This window comes from Gorilla gorilla, chromosome 23 (assembly GCF_029281585.2).
Source record: "Gorilla gorilla gorilla isolate KB3781 chromosome 23, NHGRI_mGorGor1-v2.1_pri, whole genome shotgun sequence".
NCBI classification, from domain to species: Eukaryota; Metazoa; Chordata; class Mammalia; order Primates; family Hominidae; genus Gorilla; species Gorilla gorilla.
In genome coordinates this window covers 14,919,480-14,940,458 of record NC_086018.1, presented here as the reverse complement: position 1 = coordinate 14,940,458, position 20,979 = coordinate 14,919,480, and the positions used below count along the sequence as shown (strand labels likewise).

General features: G+C 36.8%; 1 protein-coding gene across 1 annotated transcript in view; it reads left to right on the top strand.

Annotated features, from left to right (window-relative positions):
• Positions 1-20,979, top strand: part of XKR3 (XK related 3) — a 38,302-nt gene that overhangs the window by 8,313 nt on the left and 9,010 nt on the right. The window contains exons 2-3 of the mRNA XM_031005514.2: positions 5,289-5,633; positions 13,323-13,576. Coding sequence (XP_030861374.2) covers positions 5,299-5,633; positions 13,323-13,576 — 589 coding nt within the window. The 5' untranslated portion in view covers positions 5,289-5,298. The remainder of the gene's footprint in view (positions 1-5,288; positions 5,634-13,322; positions 13,577-20,979) is intronic.

The following is a 20,979-nucleotide window of genomic DNA, read 5'->3' as shown; positions in this document are numbered from 1 at the left end:
GCCTCAGAAAGAGGCATTATCTTTATCTTCTTCTTGTTTTTTTTTTTTGTTTTTTGTTTTTTGTTTTTTGTTTTTTTTGAGCCAGAGTCTTGCTCTGTCGCCCAGGCTGGAGTGCAGTGGTGCAATCTTGGCTCACTGCAAGCTCCGCCTCCCAGGTTCACGCCATACTCCTGCCTCAGCCTCCCGAGTAGCTGGGACTACAGGCACCTGCCACCACGCCCGGCTAATTTTTTGTATTTTTAGTAGAGACAGGATTTCACCGTGTTAGCCAGGATGATCTCTATCTCCTGACCTCGTGATCCACCCACCTCGGCCTCCCAAAGTGCTGGGATTACAGGCGTGAGCCACCGCGCCCGGCCCATTATCTTTATCTTCTACAGTGATTGTTATACACAGCTCCATGAAGATAATTTACAACAAAAGGCTGTAAATCACGAACAGCTTCTATTGTATGAGTCTGTTTATATTAAGTGTCTGTAATAGGCAAATCCACAGAGACAGAAAATGGCTTATTGGATACCAAGGGCTCTAGGAAAGGGGGAAGCTGGTATAGAATGCTAATGGTACAGAGTTTCTCATTAAGGTGATGAAAATCTTCTGTATGTAAGTAGTGGTGATGTTTGTACAACTTTGTGAATACCTTGAAAATCACCGAGTGTGTACTTTATTTTATTATTATTACTTTTTAGATGGATTCACACTCTGTCTCCCTGCCTGGAGTGCAGTGGTGCAATCTCAGCTCACTGCAACCTCTGCCTTTAGGGTTCAAGTGATTCTCCTATCTCAGCCTCCTGAGTAGCTGGGATTACAGGTGCACATTACCATGCCCAGCTAATTTTTCTATTTTTAGTACAGACGGGGTTTCACCATGTTGGTCAGGCTGGTCTCAAACTGCAGACCTCGTGATCTGCCTGCCTCAGCCTCCCAAAGTGCTGGGACTACAGACGTGAGCCACCGCGCCCAGCAAGTGTGTACTTTAAAATGGCTAATGTTATACTATGTGAGTTATCTATCTCTCAATCCAAAAAGTGTTTAAATCTTGGTTAAAGTTGTGTGCACTACCAGCCTTAACAGGAATGTATATGCGGGTTAAACACACAAACAAAAGTACTGAATGTGCCCCAGTGACATAAAGGGGCAGGGAAGTGAACAACTGGAAAACAGTGAGAGCTAAACTCAAAATTGGCATTGAGTATGAAAGAATGCTTTCTCCAGTCTATGTAGGAAAAACTGGAGGAAGTGGCCATGTAGTTGGATAATTTTTCACTTATAACAAATGCCTGTAAATATGCCCCTAAATATTAAACCTTTTTTTGTTTTGTCTTCGTTTGTTGTTTTTTGTTTGTTTTGTTTTTTGAGACAGAGTCTTGCTCTGTCGCCCAGGCTGGAGTGCAGTGGTGTGATCTCAGCTCACTGCCAGCTCTGCCTCCCGGGTTCACACCATTCTCCTGCCTCAGCCTCCTGAGTAGTTGGAACTACAGGTGCCCGCCGCCATGCTGGGATCATTTTTTTGTATTTTTAGTAGAGACAGGGTTTCACCATGTTAGCCAGGATGGTCTCCATCTCCTGACCTCGTGATCCTGCTGCCTCAGCCTCCTAAAGTGTTGGGATTTCAGGCATGAGCCACCGTGCCCGGCCATATTAAATCATTTTTTTAATAAGAAAGTGAAGTTCAGAATCTAGAAAGGAGTTGGCAGTACCAACATTAAATTATAAATTGTTCAGCGTACATATGAAGAATATAACTTACATTTTAGTTCATGTTATACATACATATAAGCAAACAGAGTTTTCTATTTTGATAACAAAACCACCAGGATAAAGAATCAAGTCAAATTACTTAATCTTTTCTTGCTTTAGTCTCCTTAGTTTAATAAGAAGACCGAATAGTAAGCCTGTTACAGAAATTAAGTCTGTGAACCTTTTAGAATAAAGATCAGGCCAGCCACGGTGGACTCAGGGTGAATCCAAACACTTTGGTGGGGCCAAGGTGGGTGGACCACCTGAGCTCAGGAGTTCGAGACCAGCCTGGCCAACATGGCAAAACCCCATCTCTACTAAAATTACCAAAAAAAAGTAGTCAGGTCGGGTGGTGGGCGCCCGTGGTCCCAGCTACTGAGAGGCTGAGGCAGGAAATCACCTGAACCCAAGAGGCAGAGGTTGTGTGGTGAGCCAAGATCCTGCCACTTCTGCCTGAGCAACAGAGCAAGACTTTGTTACTTCCTATTAAAAAAAAAAAAGAAGAAAGTGAAAAAGAAAAAAAAGATCAAAGTGAACTGAAAATATATCACGTATTGTTTTCCACAGTTCACCTGACAAAAGACAAATATCCATGTACTGATAGAACTTACATTTTGGCTTTAGTAGGAAGCAGTGACAACAACTAGTGACTTTTAAGTAAGAAGCATAAGGCTCGTGGGTTCATGTATATGCAGGTGCATAATATAAACTCAAAGGAGATTTGAGCAAATTTTTTGAAATGGCAAGGAGAGCAGAACCTCTGAGGTTGTAGTATGTATTGGGGCCTTGACCAAGAAAAAGAATGGTAGAAGAAGATATGTAAAAGTGAATAAGAATAAAATTACATATGTGTTTTTGTTACATTATAAGGACCATGGTTTTAGCTTAGGAAAGGGGGAGGCTGGGATTGAATGCTAATGGGTAGTTTCTTTTTAAGGTAATGGCAACATTCTATATATAAATAGTGTTGATCTTTCCTGTAACTTTGGGAATACCCTAAAAATCACTAAATGTGTACTTTAAAATGGTTACTTTTACAGTATCTGAGATACAACTCACATAACATAAGAGGTAATCGAGGAAGGTAGGGGATCACTAAAGAAGCTGAGTTAATCGCCTGAGAAATGTGGATGGCCTGCATCTGGGTGATAGCAGGAGGAACAGGGAAAAGTGGCTAGATTCTGCATGTGTCTTAAAAGTAAAACATGCAGAATTTGATGATTAATAGAAATGATGCAATGAAAAGAAAAGCATTAAGGATGACCTTATGTACCTTAGCAGCAGGACGTAATTATTATCAGGTGAAATGGGAAACATATGGGGAAAGTTGTTTGGAAAGTGGATCAGAATTCAGTTTGTAGCCTTGAGTTCAAATTGCCGATTAAACTCGAATATGTACAACAGACTCCTATAAGTTTGGGGCATTGGTAAGAGACTGGCTGGAGATATAAATATGGGACTCAGTACCATTCAGAAATCCATTGTACAGGAAAAGATAACCAGGAGATTGAGAGTAAATGCATCAGGAATAATTCAAGTAAGAGGGAGACTGAAAAATAACTCTTATAATTGGCCAGGTGTGGTGGCTTGCACCTCCAATGCCAGCAGTTTGGGAGCCTGAGGCGGGCAGAAGGCTTGAGCCCAGGAGCTCGAGACCAGCCTGGGCAATATGAAGAGACCCTGTCTCTACAAAAATACCAAAGTTAGCTAGGCCTGGTGGCCTGCAGTCACAATCACCCGGAAGGTGAAGTGGAAAGATCACTTGAGCTTGGGAGGTTGAGGCTGCAGTGAGTCCTTGATCGCACCACTACATTCCAGCCTGGACAACAGAACCAGACCGTGTCTCAGTAAACAAACAATGATAGGAATTAAAAAAAAAAACTATTATATTTGGCAAAAAGAAAGTTAAATATAGTACTTTTGGTGGACTGTTGGGGATGAAAGCCTGACTGGTTAAGGTAAGTGGAATGTTCAAATGAGAGCATATTATCAATGGCAAAAATATTCAACTGAAGTTTAAGGTAACAGATTACATTTAGCAATTAGGGTGTCACTGATGACTTTTGAGAAACCACTGTGACTTCACTGTTGTGGGATAAAACCTGAGAAATAATAAGAAGTGATGGAAAGGAAATAACTAATAGAAATTCTCTGTGGCAATTAAAAGCAGAGAAAAAGTTCAGCACCATGAGAGACAGTTTTTGTTTTGAATTGTAAAATATGGTTTTTTAAATACATGTTTGACAAGGAAATCAGAGCACTGACGAGGAGAATAAAATAAATTACACAAAAGAGAAAAAGATCAATCATATTGATGGATTGGGTCCAGGAGGACATATTTTAAAATGGGATGAAAGTTTTGTCTTTGAATAAATAAGTGCATATAGATAAAGCTGTGATTTAGATCAGAATAACAAACAAAAGAAGTTGAGGAATTTAATATTCTGCAGCATAAAATTTAAAGAATTTGAGGAATATTTATGATAAATTATGACAAAGCAATGCAAAGAAAGTTCAAGAAATGAACAACTTATCAAATAAAATAGATAACTTCCTGCTTCTTCCCTCCCACTTTTTTTAACTACTGCTTTTACTTTTCCCATTAATGTATTTTTAAAAACGACCAGCATCTTCTGGGGAAATATTATCTTTCTTTCTGGAAATTTGCATTAGATGCTTACTCATTTTTTGTGCTTTCAATATATTAACAGCATTTTTAGTCAGAAAAATATTTCTCTAAAACAATTTCATTTTAATATTTACTTGATTTAAAAGTACTGTTGCCTTTTATCTTCCTTCTTATTCATTTTGTTTTATATTGCTTCCCACACATAGTGACTAATTGATGTTCACAGTATGTCAGTAATTTTTCTGGCGGTTTGTCTACAGAGAACCTAAAATGAGCTGTTTTTCCCCCCAACAAAAGAGAGTTTAAATCTACTATTGCCGTGCAGTCTGGATTTTACATCTATTTAAATTGAAACTTTACTAGATTAATAACTTTCATGGAGTTAAGTTCAGCCAAGAAACAGTATTTTAAATGCAAATAACCAACATCTAGCAATAAATGGAACTTAAAGGCCTCACTATTCTGTATTCTTTTACTAATCAGGAATATCTGGGGATAGTTTTCTTAGTGTCATCATGGTTAGACTTGGCTTAGATTGTGCCGTTTTATTTTAGTGGATGTCAGCTGCAGACATTGGCTGAAAAGCACAAAAAGAAAACTTATGAGTAATGAACATTTCTTTCATACTACTTGGAGATAGGACTATCATCTCAGTGCTAAGAGGTAGTTGATGCCTCATAGAAGTTTGATCGTCTACTTCTTTAAAACAATGTTTTCTGAAGAAATAGTATGTCAAATTAGACATCATAGTTCAATATTCCCTAAACCAGACATAGATTTTTCTATTCTGATTAGTGATCCATATCTACCTGTTAACATTTTCTATGAATAGTGAATTATAGAGAATCTTGTTTACTTCTGTTTAAATTTAATACGGAACTCTACTGGATTCACTGACAAGATGACTTTGAATTAGCAGCACCCTGAGAATGGAGACAGTGTTTGAAGAGATGGATGAAGAAAACACAGGAGGAGTTTCATCTTCGAAAGAAGAAATAGTCCTTGGCCAGAGACTCCATATAAGCTTTCCTTTTAGCATTATCTTCTCAACTGTTCTCTACTGTGGTGAGGTTGCCTTTGGTTTATATATGTTTGAAATTTATCGAAAAGCTAATGACACATTCTGGATGTCATTTACCATCAGCTTTATTATTGTGGGGGTAATTTTGGATCAAATTATCCTGATGTTTTTCAACAAAGACTTGAGGAGAAATAAGGCTGCATTACTTTTTTGGCACATTCTTCTTTTAGGACCTATTGTGAGGTAAGTGACACAAATATTTCTCATTCACTGCCTCCAACAAGTAAATTGAATATAAATAGATGGCTAAAAAGATTAAGGATGCCATAATTATCGTTTACTGAATGGAAATATTTCCCTCTTTAGATTTATTTAGTTTTCACACTTTCGTAACTGTTCCTATTTAATTGTCATCAGTTATAAGGTAATGATAGTTTTTTAAAAATGCAAATGGGAATAAGTCAGTCATTTCTTCTATTCTTTCCATGTATGTGTTGTAGTCCAGTCTTTACTGTTTTTCTCATTCGGCCTAACGGGCATTTTAAATAGTTACGAGGCCTAGAAATATAACCTTAAATTAAGGAATGAGAGTAGAGTGAGTGAGAAGAGAGAAAGGCTTGAAAATAATCTCATAAATTTTATTTGTCAACTGAAGCGAATTGAACTTTTTAGTGGTAATTTTCCAGACATCCTGGAATTTGTAGCTGTGACTTGGAATATCAAAACATAGCTTAGCAATTCATTTCCATATCACTTCTGTCTGTTACTACACTGATTTGCATGAGTACTGTAAATTTTGTTATGTTAATCTGTCTTACTCATAGTTCTAAATTCTTAGTTACTATATATGTGAATAAACAAAAAATTTGGCAGGTAAATTCTTTCTTTTATAACTTTCTTTTCACTGAGTGTTTTAGGTAAACTCAAGTTTATTTTTCTGTGTGAATTTCAGAGCTAGATGTTGATAAATTTTATTTTATCCAATTAAACTTATAGATTAACTTTAGGAAAGACTAACGTGCTTTGAAAGAACAATTCTTCATATTTATGGACCACATAGGAATTAATATTTATTTAAGATTGATGTATCTTAAGTGGTTTTTTTTGGTGTGTTTTCTTTATTGAAGTTTTTATATTTTTTAGGATTCTTGCATCATGGATTTACATTTTAGGTTAATACAATGCAAAGTATATTTTCATTTTACTTTTTATTATTGTTAACTGTTTTGTTATTGATTTAAAACTTAACTGTAGGTTGGGCGTGGTGGCTCATCCCTGTAATCCCAGCTCTTTGGGAGGCCAATGCAGGCGGATCATTTGAGGTCAGGAGTAGAGTCCAGCCTGATCAACATGGTGAAAAACCGTCTCTGCTAAATACCAAAAAAAATAGCCGGGCGTGTTGGTGCATGCCTGTAATCCCAGCTATTTGGGAGGCTGAAGCCAGAGAATCTTTTGAAACTGGGAGGCAGAAGTTGCGCCTAGGCAACAGAGCAAAACTCTGTCAAAAAAAAAAAAAAAAAAACCTTAACTATATTCCATCACAAAATGTGATCTGCATTATAAAGTGGAAATACATGTTTATATATGAATTATATAAACATGTAAATTTAAAAATATAAATATATAAAGGGAGCCTTGAACTATTACCAGATGTGATGTCAGATGTTACAAAGGTTTTTCACATGAGCTAAATAAGAAAGTATTGCTTAACTGACTTTTTTCTTTTCTTTTTTTTTTTTTTTGAGATGAACTATCATTCTTTTTCCCGAGGCTGGAGGGCATTGACACAATCTTGGCTCACTGCAACCTCTGCCTACAAAGCTCAAGAGATTCTCCTGTCTCAGCCTTCCAAGTAGCTGGAATTACAGGTGCCCACAACCACGCTCAACTGATTTTTATACTTTTATTAGAGATAGTGTTTCACCAGGTTGGCCAAGCTGGTCTCCAACTCCTGACCTCTAGTGAGGAATTGGCAGACTGTCAGACTGACATTTGAGAAACTCTCAGGCTGTTTACCAAAGTAACTGTACTTCCTCACCCTTACCTCCCTCTAGCAATAATTAGGGGTTCTTATGTCTCCACTCCTACTGTCTCTTTAAATCATAGCTCCTAATGCGAATGAATAAAATTTCATTGTGATTTTGGTTTCTATTTGATTTTTGAATGGTCCTGGCAGCCTTGTTGAAAATCAGCTGACGGTAAATATGAGTGTATATTTTGGAGTGTCTTATCTATCCCATTGATCTATGTATTAATCCTTATTACCAGTTTGATGAATAATGTTTTGTAATAAGTTTTTAAGTCGAACGTATTAATTAACAAATTAATTAAGTTGATAATATTATTTTTGCAAAATTGTTTGGCTGTGTGGAGTCCTTTGCATTTCCCAACTGATCAGTTGTTTGTTTCTGCCAAATATTGTGAATAATAATAACAACAATAAAGGCAATGAATTTTGATATGGAATGAATTGAATCTGTAGATAAGTTTGGGGAGTATTGTCATCTTAATAATATGAAGTCTTTCAACTCACGGTCCTGTGATGTATTTCCATTTACTTAGGTCTTTAACTTCTTTTGTTGATGTTTGGTAGTTTTAAATGTACAGGTCTTACAGTTACTTGTCAAAGTTATTTCTAAATATTTTCTTTTTTAGGTTATTATAAATAAGGTTTTTAAAGCATCATTCTCAATCGTTCATTGCTAGTATGTAGAAATACAAATCATTTTTGCATACAGATGTTGTGTACTGAAACTATGCTGAAACTATTTACTAGCTTTAATGTTTTTTTGTGTGGATTCCTCCAGATTTTCTATATACAAATTATGCCATCTTGAATAGAGGTAGTTTCACATCTCCTTTTTTTAATCTGTTTGCCTTTCACATCTTCCCTAACTAATTGTTTTGGTCAGAACCTCTAGTACTATATTGAAAATGAGTTTACATGTTTCACTTATTTTTGATATAAGGGAGAAAGTTTTCAGTCTTTGGTCGATGAAGAGAGTTAAACTCTGTAAAATATTTTGAAGGGATTTATTCTGAGCTAAATGTGAGTGACCATGGGCTATGATACTGTTCCCAGGAAGTCCTGAGTACATGTGCCCAATGTGGTCAGGGTACAGCATGGTTTTATACATTTTAGGGAGGCATGAGACATCAATCAAATAAACTAAGAAATACATTGGTTTGTTCCAGAAAGGCTTGACAGCTCAAAACAGTGGGGTGGTTGGGTGGATTCCAGGCTATAGGTAAATTTAAACATTTTCTGGTTGACAACTGGGTGAGTGTGTCTAAACAGCTGGGATGATAGAAAGGAAATAGGTTAAGATAAAATATTGTGGAGACCAAGGTTCTTTTGAAGTCTCATAATGGCTGCCCTTAGAGAATACATGACAAATGTGTTCTATTCACACCTTTTAAAAGTGCTAGACTTTCAGTTAATCTCTTCAGATTTGGGAGGGCCTGGAAGTAAAAGATCTGGGGAAATTTATAGAGATTCCGTGCAGATCCAAATTTTCCCCCACATAGGACAGCTTTGTAGGGCCATTTCAAAACATGCGGGGAAAAAAAACATGTTTTGGGGTAAAATATTTTTACTTTCTTCTTTATTTTGTTTTGTTATGCCAGAGTCAGACTAGAAAGTAAGTCACATTATATAGGGTTAATTAGAATCCATCTGATGAGAATTTATGGTTTGTAGGGCATTAGTACCCAGACCCCTTATATAGGGATTTGGGCAAGATTACAAAATGAGAGCTTAGTCCTCATTTTTGGCATGAAATATTGTACTAGCTTTTTTTTTCTTAATTGATGGCCTTTGCTAGTCTGAGAAAGTACTGTTTGTTGAGTGTTTTTATTTTGAGATGTGTTGGATTTTGCAAAATGATTTTTTCTGCCTGTTGAGATGATCCTGTGATTTTTGTTCATTATTCTGTTAACATGATGTATTTCACTGATTTTTATATGTTGCATCTGTTATGGGAAAGTGGTCCTGATCCAGACCCCAAGAGAGGGTTCTTGGATCTTGTGCAAGAAAAAATTCAGGGCAAGTCCACAATGTGAAGTGAAAGCAAGTTTATTAAGAATGTAAAGGAATAAAAGAATGGCTACTCCATAGAGAGAGCATGCCCGAAGGCTGCTGGTTGCCCATTTTTATGGTTCTTTCTTGATGGTATGCTAAACAAGGGGTGGATTATTCATGCCTCCCCTTTTTAGCCCTTATAGGGTAACTTCCTGATGTTGCCATGGCGTTTGTAAACTGTCATGGCACTGGTGGGAGTGCAGCAGTGAGGACGATCAGAGGTCACTCTTGTGGCCATTTTGGTTTTCGTGCATTTTGACTGGCTCCTTTGCTGCAACCTGTTTTATTAGGAAGTTCATTATGACCTGTAGTTTTTATTACACACATTTTAGAACACATTTGCCATGTATTCTCTAAGGGCAGCCATTATAAAACCTCCTTTTTATCCTGTAACTTAGAATGCTTTAAATATCTGGGAATGCAGCCCAGTATGTTTCACATTCATTTTTCCTAGCTCCTGTTTAAGATGGAGTTGCTCTAGTTCACATGCCTCTGACAAATCTCTTCTTGTTGCGGAAATAAATCCTATTTGGTTGTTGTGTATTATCATTTTTTATATGTCGCTGAGTGTGGCTTTCTAGTGTGGTGTTGAGGACTTTTTTGTCTGTGGTTCATAAAGGATATTGGTCTGCAGTTTCTTCTAGTTTTTTCTCATTTTTGACAGGCTATAGCATTTTTAATAGATTTTATTATAGTTATGCCTTAAGACAACAAAACAAGTGTATGCAAAAGTGGAAAGGTAATTTATGAAAACATAATGATTGTTAAATTCTGGTCTACTGTAACTAAGGAAAATTGTGTGTATATATATATATATGTCAATTGAGGACACTACCAACCTTAAGATGGATTGACATGGAAGTCCCTGATTAACATAACTTTACAGCTTAACATCCTTTCCACGATCTCCACAAGGTTTTAGAAAGTCTTACTTTCATGGCCAACTTTTTAACTTGTGTGACTATTTTATTTCTGCAAAGCTGTCTTAATGTCTTATTTTAATGTCAAAAAAATAAAAAGAAAAGGATGAAGGAAAAACCTTTTTTTGTTTTTCACAAGCATCACCTTTGGTGTCAGTTAATGAGTTTGTAGGAAGACTGGGATGACTGCTGGGCGCAGTGGCTCATGACTGTAATCCCAGCACTTTGGGAGTCCCAGGCAGGCAGATCACAAGGTCAAGAGATCGAGACCATCCAGGCCAACATGGTGAAACCCTGTCTCTACTACAAACCCAAAAATTAGCTGGGTTTGGTGGCACCCACCTGTAGTTCCAGATACTTGGGAGGCTGAGGCAGGAGAATCACTTGAACCTGGGAAGGAGAGGTTGCAGTGAGCCAATATCATGCCACTGCACTCCAGCCTGGCAACAGAGCAAACTCTGTCTCAAAAAAAAGAAAGACTGGGTTGGTTTACATGAATTATCTGTTAGGATTAAATATTAGACATTCTACCTCTAAATGTTGTCAGTTATCTTCTTTCTTTCCTTTACTCCTTACCTTCTTTCTTTTTCCTTTTTGAAGCTAAGACAATTCAATCAAGTATCTATAAATTTTTCATTCCCCAAACCCTGATAAAATTCTTCATATAAGATAATGAAAGACAAGGGATGGGAGAAAAACTGTTTTCTATTTGGTCAGAAGATAGAGATAATAAATGATAGTATGTACTTAAAGGTCAAAAGTATCTAAAAGGTATAGTGATATGATTTTCTAGTTAATTTATCATGCGTTTCATAATTGCTAAAGAAGAGCTAGTTAATAGGGTCTAATGAAATGATATATTATGGCCATTGGATTATGTGGTGAGAGAGAGGTACAACAGTAGACAATGACAGAGGAGACTTTGGAGATATTGAAAATATTCTGTTTGTTTAAAGAAGGGTGTTACTTACATTAATGATTTTTTTTATAAATTTTAACAATGTCTCCTTTTTGGAAAATTGCAGTTTGTATTAGAGAAAATGGGCTCCATACCAGTCACATACTTTTCTTTTAGATTTGTGCTGGATTTGTTCATTTTTGCAAGTTATTGGGTGTATAGAAGCTTAAAATTAATACAGTTTTCTGACAAAATAATATTTTGCACTGACCTTTATTATGCTGATGATGCTTTTTTTGCATTGAAATGTTTCTTCTGATTTTATAAAAGCACAAACAGCCTTTTCTGCCTTTTCTGTTGTTTGCTTTTTTTTTTGCTGATAGCTTTTATTTCTTGTTCTTATGCTTTAATTATAACTCTTTAACACCTGACAACTTGTAGTTCTGAACATGTACGTTTAGTCTATTTGCCCGCATTGCATTATTTTAAAACTTACACTTACTTATATATTTATTTTTTTGAAATGGCATCTTGCCTTGTTGTGCAGTTTGGAGAGCAGTGGTGCAATCTCAGCTCACTGCAATTTCTGCCACCCAGGCTCAAGCGATACTCCTGCCTCAGCAATAACTGGGACTACCTACAGTCACGCACCACCACACCAGGCTAATTTTTGTATTTTTAGGTGAGATAGCGTTTCATCATGTAGCCCAGAATGGTCTCCAACTCCTGAGCTCAAGGGATCCGCCCCTTCTTGACCTCCCAAAGTGCTGGGATTCCAGGCATGAGCCAGCGAACCTGGCCACACTTATTTAATTTTATTCTTTATAAATCTTTTCTGCTTAGGATATATAAGACTTCCTTAATCTGAGAATTCATGATTGTAACAATTTGAAACTCTTTTTCTAGTCATTATTTTAAAAATACTGCCACTTCCTGTATTCTTTTAAAATTCTGATCAGAAGTGTAGGCTTTGTCACTCTTTTCTTAAATGCCCTATAATCTCCATCATATATTAGATGCTTCTTTCTCTCTTTGCTACATTTTTTTGTAATTTTGTTAAAGTTATTTATTTTTCAATTATCGAATTAGCTTTCAACTATTTAATTTACCCAGTGTTTTTTATATTTTGTTTTCTAGAGATTCTGTTGGTTCTTTTTAATACTTGCTCATCATTGAGAAGCATTATTTTTTCATACTTCTGAAGTACTCCATTATTTCTTCAAAAAGTAAATATTTTTTGGTTTGGTAAATTTTACATAGGAAATACGTTGGGGTCATCCTGTGCTTCTTATTCATGGTATCTTGCTTTTATTCATGTTTTGTGATTTTTTATAAAGATCTGCTTATTTCCCATAGATTTTTATTTGTGAAAGTTCTTTGAGGACTACTTTGAAGTTAAACTCCACTATAGATCATATCTGTGTATGTTTTTGTCACTTACGTGTGGCTGTTTTAAGCATTCATTGAGTTTTTTTAGACTGCTGTCTTAAAATAATGCTAAATGAGCTAAATTTCATCACTAGAGAAAAATCATAAGTCAAAATGTGTTCCAATGAAAATTTGGGGTCCTTCCTTTGAGGCAGTTGACACTTGTATCATGGGAAGAACACCTAAAAACATTGATGTCTTTTAAAAGTTGTCAGAATAGTATGTTTCTGGAGAAATAGCTTTTGTATGTGTCAGAATATTAATGCATTAGAAAAACATTGTGATATTATTTAATCAAACTGACCTTGAGAAAGTGAATTGAATTGTGTATGAATGAGGAAATTTTTACTTTTCATCTGCTGTTTGAATTTTTGTTTATCAGACTGCAGTTATGTATTATTTGAAGTTGAAAATGAGGGGAAGAACTACCATAAATAATAATATTAGAAACTGTTAGAAACTTATTTTTTATCCAGAGTGATTAATATTTGCCATTTGATAGTATAATTTCAAAATTAAGAGTTCCTCTCCTGATAAACTTTCAAATATTTCTAGATGTCTGTCACCAATAAATGTTAATCTTGGATGTTACTTCATGTTAACAGGTGTTTGCACACCATTAGAAATTACCACAAATGGTTGAAAAATCTTAAACAGGAGAAGGAAGAGACTCAAGTTAGCATCACAAAGAGAAACACGATGCTGGAAAGGGAGATTGCATTCTCAATCCGGGATAATTTCATGCAGCAGAAGGCTTTCAAGTACATGTCAGTGATTCAGGCTTTTCTCGGTTCTGTTCCACAATTAATTTTGCAGATATATATCAGTCTCACTATACGAGAATGGCCTTTGAATAGAGGTAAGTTGAGTTACTTGATGCTGAAAGACACACAAAGGTCAATAAGGTGTACTAGTATAATAGAAATTGAGAAGTTGAAATATGTAATCCCATAATTGCACTAAATTTTTTATAAGATTGAGTTTCTATGAATTTATTTGATTAGCAGATTATAAAAAGATGCTGCTGGAATCCATAGAAATTTAATATAATTAAAAGTTAGCATCAATTTATTTTATTGACCCTGAAGAGTTAAATTAAGCTTGATATAATATTTAGAGATGAAGCGGAGGAATAAGTTTTTATTTAAAACATATTTTTGTTATAATCTGCCTTGTATAAACAGCATTGCTTTTTTTTTTTTTTTTTTTGAGACATAGTCTCACTTTGTCGCCCAGGCTGGAGTTCAGTGGCCCGATCTCGGCCCACTGCAAGCTCCGCCTCCCAGGTTCACGCCATTCTTCTGACTCAGCCTCCTGAGTAGCTGGGACTACAGGTGCCCGCCACCACGCCCGACTAATTTTTTCATATTTTTAGTAGAGATCGGGTTTCACTGTGTTAGCCAGGATGGTCTCGATCTCCTGACCTCGTGATCCACCTGCCTTGGCCTCCCAAAGTACTGGGATTACTGGCATGAGCCACCGCGCCCAGCCAAAAAGCATTGCTTTTAATAGAAGTCGAAACTGCATGAAAATTAGAATGTGCCTAAGACTATAAAATTGTATAAAAGTCACCAGGCAAATAGTTCTGTATATTTTATTTTAAATTTTTACCTTAGATACAGGGAGTATATGTACAGTATACGTACAGGTTTGTTACATGGGAATATTGTGAGATACTGAGGTTTGGAGTGTGGATCCCATCACCCAGGTAGTAAGCATAGTACACAATAGGGAGTTTTTCTTAGGCCACCCTGTTCTTCTCTCCACCCAATAGTGGTTGACAATGTTTGTTATTTCCATATTTATGTTCAGGTGTGCTGAATGTTCAGCTTCTGCTTATGAGTAATAAATCTATTTGGTTTTCTATTCCTGCATTGATTTGCTTAGGATAATGGCCTCCACCTGCATTTATGTTGATGCAAATGACATGATTTATTTATTTTATATGGCAGCACAGTATTCCACATACACATACATGGAATACTATGCAACCATATGAAAGAAATTAATCAGTTATTTTCCTTATCCAGTGTACCATTGATGGGCACCTGAGTTGATCCCATGTCTTTGCTATGGTGAATAGTGCAGCAATGAACATATGACTGCATGTGTCTTGGACCTAGAATGATTTATATTCCTTTGGGTACATACCCACTGATGGGATTGCTGGGTTGAAATGGTAGCTCTGTATTAAATTCTTTGAGAAACTTCCAGAGTGCTTTCCACAATGGCTGATCTAACTTAGACTTCTATCAGCAGTGTGTAAGCATTCCCCTTTCTCAAAAGCATCCTCACCCAACATGTGTTGGTTTCTGACATTTTAATAGTAGCCATTTTTGCTGGTGTGAGATACTATCTCATTGTGGTTTCAATTTGCATTTCTCTGATGATTACTGATGCTGAAATCGTGGGGGTTTTTGTTGTTGGTTTTTTTTTTTTGAGATGGAGTTTCACTCTTGTTGCCAAGGCTGGAGTGCCCTGGCATGATTTTGACCCACTGCAACCTCCACCTCCCAGATTCAAATGATTCTCCTGCCTCAGCCTCCCAGGTAGCTGTGATTACAGGCATGTGCCAACATGCCCAGCTAATTTTTACATTGTAAAACCTTGTAGAGACAAGGTTTTGCTATATTGGCCAGGCTGGTCTTGAACTCCTGACCTCAGGTTATCCACCCACCTCAGCCTCCCAAAGTGCTGGGATTATAGGGGTGAGCCACCGCACATGGACTTATGCTGAGCAGATTTTCATATGCTTGTTGGACACTTGTATGTCTTCTTTTGAGAAGTATCTGTTCATTTTCTTTTACCTATTTTTTTTTTTTTTTGAGACAGAGCCTCACTCTGTCGCCCAGGCTGGAGTGCAGTGGTGCAATCTTGGCTCACTGCAAGTTCTGCCTCTTGGGTTGACACCATTCTTCTGCCTCACCCTCCCAAGCAGCTGGGACCACAGGCGCCCACCACCATGCCCAGCTAATTTTTTTGTATTTTTAGTAGAGACGGGGTTTCACCATGTTAGCCAGGATGGTCTTGATCTCCTGACCTCGTGATCTGCCCGCCTCAGCCTCCCAAAGTGCTGGGATTACAGGCGTGAGCCACTGCGCCTGGCCACTTTTACCTATTTTTTAACAGAGTTATTTGTTTTGTGCTTGTTGATTTAAGTTCCCTATAGATTCTGGATCTTAAGCCTTTGCTGGATGCATAGTTTGCAAATATCTTCTCCCATTGTGTAGGTTGTCTGTTTGCTGTGTTTACAGTTTCTTTTGCTGTGCGGAAAACCTTTAGTTTAATTAGGTCCCAATTTTCTATTTTTGTGTTTTATGCAAAATTGCATTTGGGGACTTAGCTAAAATTTTTTTGCCACTATCAGTGTTTAAAATAATGCTTCCTAGGTTATTTTCCACAATTTTTATAGTTTGAGGTCTTACATTTAAACATTTCATCCATTTTGAGTTAATTTTTGTATATGGTGAAAGGTAGGAGTTCAGTTTAATTCTTCTACGTATGGCTAGCCAGTTATCCTAGATTCATTTATTTAAAAGGGAATCCTTTTCCCATTGCCTGTTTCATTGGCCTTGTCAAAGATCAGATGGTTGTAGGTGTGTGGCTTTATACCTGGGTTCCCTGACCTGTTTTCTTGGTCTCTGTGTCTGTTTTTGCCCCAGTGCAAAGCTGTTTTTGCTACTGCAGCTTTTAAGTGTAGTTTGAAGTCAGGTAGTGTAACATCACTGAGTTTGTTATTTTTGCTTATGATTGCTTTGACTAATTGGGCTTCTTGTTGTTGCTGTTCCACATGAAATTTAGAATAGAATTTTTTTCTAATTTTGTGAAGAATGACATTGGCAGTTTGACAGGGATAGCATTAAATAATTTGCGCTTCTGCCCATTCAGTATGATGTTGGCTATGGGTTCATTATAGAAGACTCTCATTATTTCAAGTACATTCTTTTGATGCTTAATGTGTTGAGTTTATCATGAAGAGATGTTTGATTTTATCAATCCCTTTTTCTGTTTTGGTTTTTACTTTTGATTCTGTTTATGTGGTGATCACATTTATTGATTTGGATATGTTGAGCCAGCTTTGCATTCCAGGAAGAAAGCCTACTGTGATTGTGGTGTACTAGCTTTTTGATGCACTGTGAGATCCAGTTTGCTGAGATTTTGTTAAGGATTTTTGCATCTGTGTTCATGAGGGCTATTGGCCAGAAGTTTTCTTGTGTCTCTGCCAGGTTTTGGTATCAGGCTGATGCTGGGCTCATAGAATCTGGACTCATTGAATGAGATGGGAAAAAGGCCCCTCCACCATTTGTTTGAATTATAATAGCGTTGTTATGAATTCTTTGTACATCAGGAAAAATTTGGCTATGAATTCATCTGCTCCAGGGATTTTTTTTTTAAATATTGTAGGTTCTTTATTACCTAAACAATTTAAGGCATAGATAATGGCCTATTCAGTTTCAATCTCTTCTTGATTTAGTCTTGGGAGATTGTGTGCTTCCAAGAATTTATCTGTTGCCTCTGGATTTTCTAATTTGTGTGCATAGAGTTGTCCATAGTTGTCTCTGAGGATCTTTTGTATTTCTGTGGGATCAGTCATATATAGCCTATATTCTTTTGATTGTGCTTCTTTGGATTTTCTGGTCCCTTTTTTTTTGAGACTGAGTTTTTTTCTGTCACCAAGGCTGCAGTTCAGTGACATGATCTTGCATCACTGACACTTCCACCTCCCAGGTTCAAGCAATTCTCATGCCTCAGCCTCCTGAGTAGCTGGGATTACAGGCATGCACCACCATGCCTGGTTAATTTTTCTATTTTTAGTAGAGACAGGGTTTTACCATGTTGGCCAAGCTAGTCTCAAACTCTTGACCTCAAGTAATCCTCCCATGTCAACCTCTGAAAGTACTGGGATTACAGAGGTGAGTCGTCATACGCAGCCTTTTTTTTTTTGTCTTTGTTAATTTAGGTAGCACACTACCCATTTATTTATTTATTTTATTTTCAAAGGCCAACTCTTGGTTTGGTTTAAGTGATCTTTTATATTTATTTTGCATCTCAGTTTCATTAACTTCTCTAGCTTTAGTTGTTTTCTTCTGCTAGATTTGGTGTTGGTTCCCCCTCCCTCCCAGTTCTTTTAGGTGCAAAGTTAAATTGTTAATTTGAGATTTTTCTAACTTCTTGATGAAGGCATTTTAGGGCTATAAACTTTCCAATTAACTCTGCTTTGATTGCATCCCAGAGATTTGGGAAAGTTTTTCCTATTTTCATTTATTTCAAATAATTATTTTAATTTCTGCCTTAATTTTTATATTCACCTGGGAGTTATTCTGGTGTAAGTTGTTTGATTTCCCTGTATTTTTGTATTTTGAGAGATCTTCTTGGTATTGATTTCTATTTTTATTGCACCATGGACCAAGAGTGTGTGCTTTGTGTGATTTGTTTCTTTTGAATTTAATGAGGCTTGCCTTAGTAAATTGCTCAGAGTCCATCTTAGGCTATATTCTGTGCAGATGAGAAGAATGACAATTTTTCATTTGTTGGGTGGCATGTTCATTCTGTAGATGTCTGTTAGTTCCATTTGGTCAAGTGTTGAGTTTAAGTTCAGAGTTTCTTTTTTAGTCAAGAACTTGTTCTACAAATCGGTGCTCCATTTTTGTATGTATGTGTATTTAGGATAGTGTTTGATTGTACCCATTATTATTATGTAATGACCTTCATTGTCCTTCTCAATTTTCACTGGTTTCACATCTGTTTTCCTGCTCTCTTTGTTTTCCATTAGCATGATGGATCTTACCCGCTCCTTTACTTTGAGGGTACAGGTGTCATTGGATGTGAGATGAGTGCCTTGAAGACCACAGATGGTTGGGTTTGTCTTTTTATTCAGCCTACCACTGTGTGTCATTCAAAGTTAGTACTGATATGTGATTTTGATCCTGTTATGTTGTTAGCTGGTTGTTAGGTAGACTTCATTGTGTAGCTGCTTTAAAGTGCATGTGGGCTTGCGCTTAAGTGTGCTTTTGTGAGAGCAGATACCATTCTTTCAAATGCACATTTGGCATTCCCTTGAGGATGTCTTGAAAGCCTAATCTACTTGAAGTGTATGCCCTTAGCATTTGTTTGTCTGAGAATAATTGTATTTCTTTTTTCCTTATGAATCTTAGTTCGGTGGGATATAAAATTCTTGGATTTTTTTTTTTAATGTTGAAAACAGGCCACCAGTCTCTGGTTTCTGCTAAGAGGTCTGCTGCCATCCTGATGGTGTTCTCTCTGTAAGTGACCTGCCACTTCTCTCTAGCTGCATTTATATTTTCGCATTTGTTTCCTTTCTTTTGTTTGTTTGTTTGTTTCTTTTTGCACTGACCTTGGTGAATCTGATGACCATGTGCCTTGGGAATGGTCATCTTACATAGCATCTGGCTGGGGTTCTCTATTTTATTTGGATTTGGATGTTGACCTCTCTAGTGTGATGAGGAAGACTTTCATGACTGTCTCCTCAAATTTCTTTTTCAAGTTGCTTATTCTTCCTCCTTTTCTCTCTGGAATGCTGGTGAGTCAAGTCATAGATTTGGTTGCTTTATTACGTAACCCCATATTTCTTGGATGTTTTATTCATTTTGAATTATTTTTGCTTCATTATTATTTGACCAAGTTGATTTGAAGAACCAGTCTTGGAGCTCTGAAATTCTTTTCTCAGCTTGGTCTATTCCCCTCTTAACACTTCCATTTGTATTATAATGTTCTTATTGTGAAGTTTTCAGCTGAAGAAGTCAAGTTTTGGTGTTTCTTTAAGTGGCTATTTCATCTTTCAGCTCTTGAATTTCTTTGTTGCATTGCTTGGCTTCCTTGGGTTGATTTGAAATTTTAGTAACTTGCAGTAAATGTTGAAAGAGACCCAAAACGACATGCTGACTTTAGATATTCAGAAAATTTGATTCTAAATTCCCAGGCAAGGAGTTTTGCCTCTTTGACAGCCTATTTGATGGTCACCAGGTGGTCTTTGCTCCCATTTAAATTCCTCAGATAAGAAGTTTTGTCTCTTGGTGGTCTGTTTTATGGTCACCAGGAGATTTCTGCTCTCTTCAATAACATGATTGTAGTGGCAGTTACCTGCATCTACACCTAAATAACATGAAATAGAACCCCCAACACACACACTGAACCAATGTCAGTTTTCTCTTAACCCGTGTACTGGAATTACGCAAAATTATTTAAAATGCAGCCTTTGGGGGAATATGTAAGTGTACATTGAACATGTCTGCACTGTCTTTGCACCTTTTCATTACCCTATCATGTCAAATTCAAAAAATAGTCACCAGGGCCAGGGGCAGTGGCTCACGCCTGTAATCCCAGCCCTTTGGGAGGCCGAGGCGGACGGATCACCTGAGGTCAGGAGTTAGAGACCAGCCTGGCCAACATGGAGAAACCTTGCCTCTACTAAAAATACAGAATTAACCGGGCGTGGTGGAGCATGCCTGTAATCCCAGCCACTGGGGAGGCTGAGGCAGGAGAATCGCTTGAAACCGGGAGGCAGAGGTTGCGGTGAGCCAAGATGGCACCATTGCACTCCAGCCTGGGAAACAAGAGCAAAACTCTGCCTCAAAAAATAAATAAAATAAAATAAAAAATAAAAAATAGTCAGCAGGAATGTAGACATTTAGATATATGCCATTCAAGTATACGTGAATAGGAAGATAACTAGTTGAACCAGACGCATGTTGATTATCTGCAAAGGTAAAATAAAATCAAAACATTTTTATTTGGCGTTGAAGAGGGAAGTGCTGGTTGCAACATGTAAAAGGAAGGTAATCATTTTTTATTTTCGGAGTTGATAAATATAGACTTGAACAAAACATCACTAAAAGACATGAAATATACAGTATTTTATTACAAAGATGTCATTTGACATCAGATGTCATTTGAAATTCTTTCATAACAAGGGAAGTTTTTAGCATATATGTGAACAACAAACTAAGACTAAGAAGTTGTTTGCCAAATCAATAGATATTTGACAAGTGGGCATTCAAACCAAATGAGAAGCAGTTAGGTACATGTTTACATGTGTCCAAAATTATTGAATTATATGGGACCTTCAGCAGTAAAACAAATGATGGCTGAATAAACCTATAACTATACAACCACAACCATATCCCATGGGATAGGATCTATAGTTGGAAATTTTTTTACAAATAAGTTCTACTAGCTTCATGGCATTAGATGCAGTTTTCATTGTACGCACAGATCTGTAGACTGCGTGTATTTGTGTGTTCA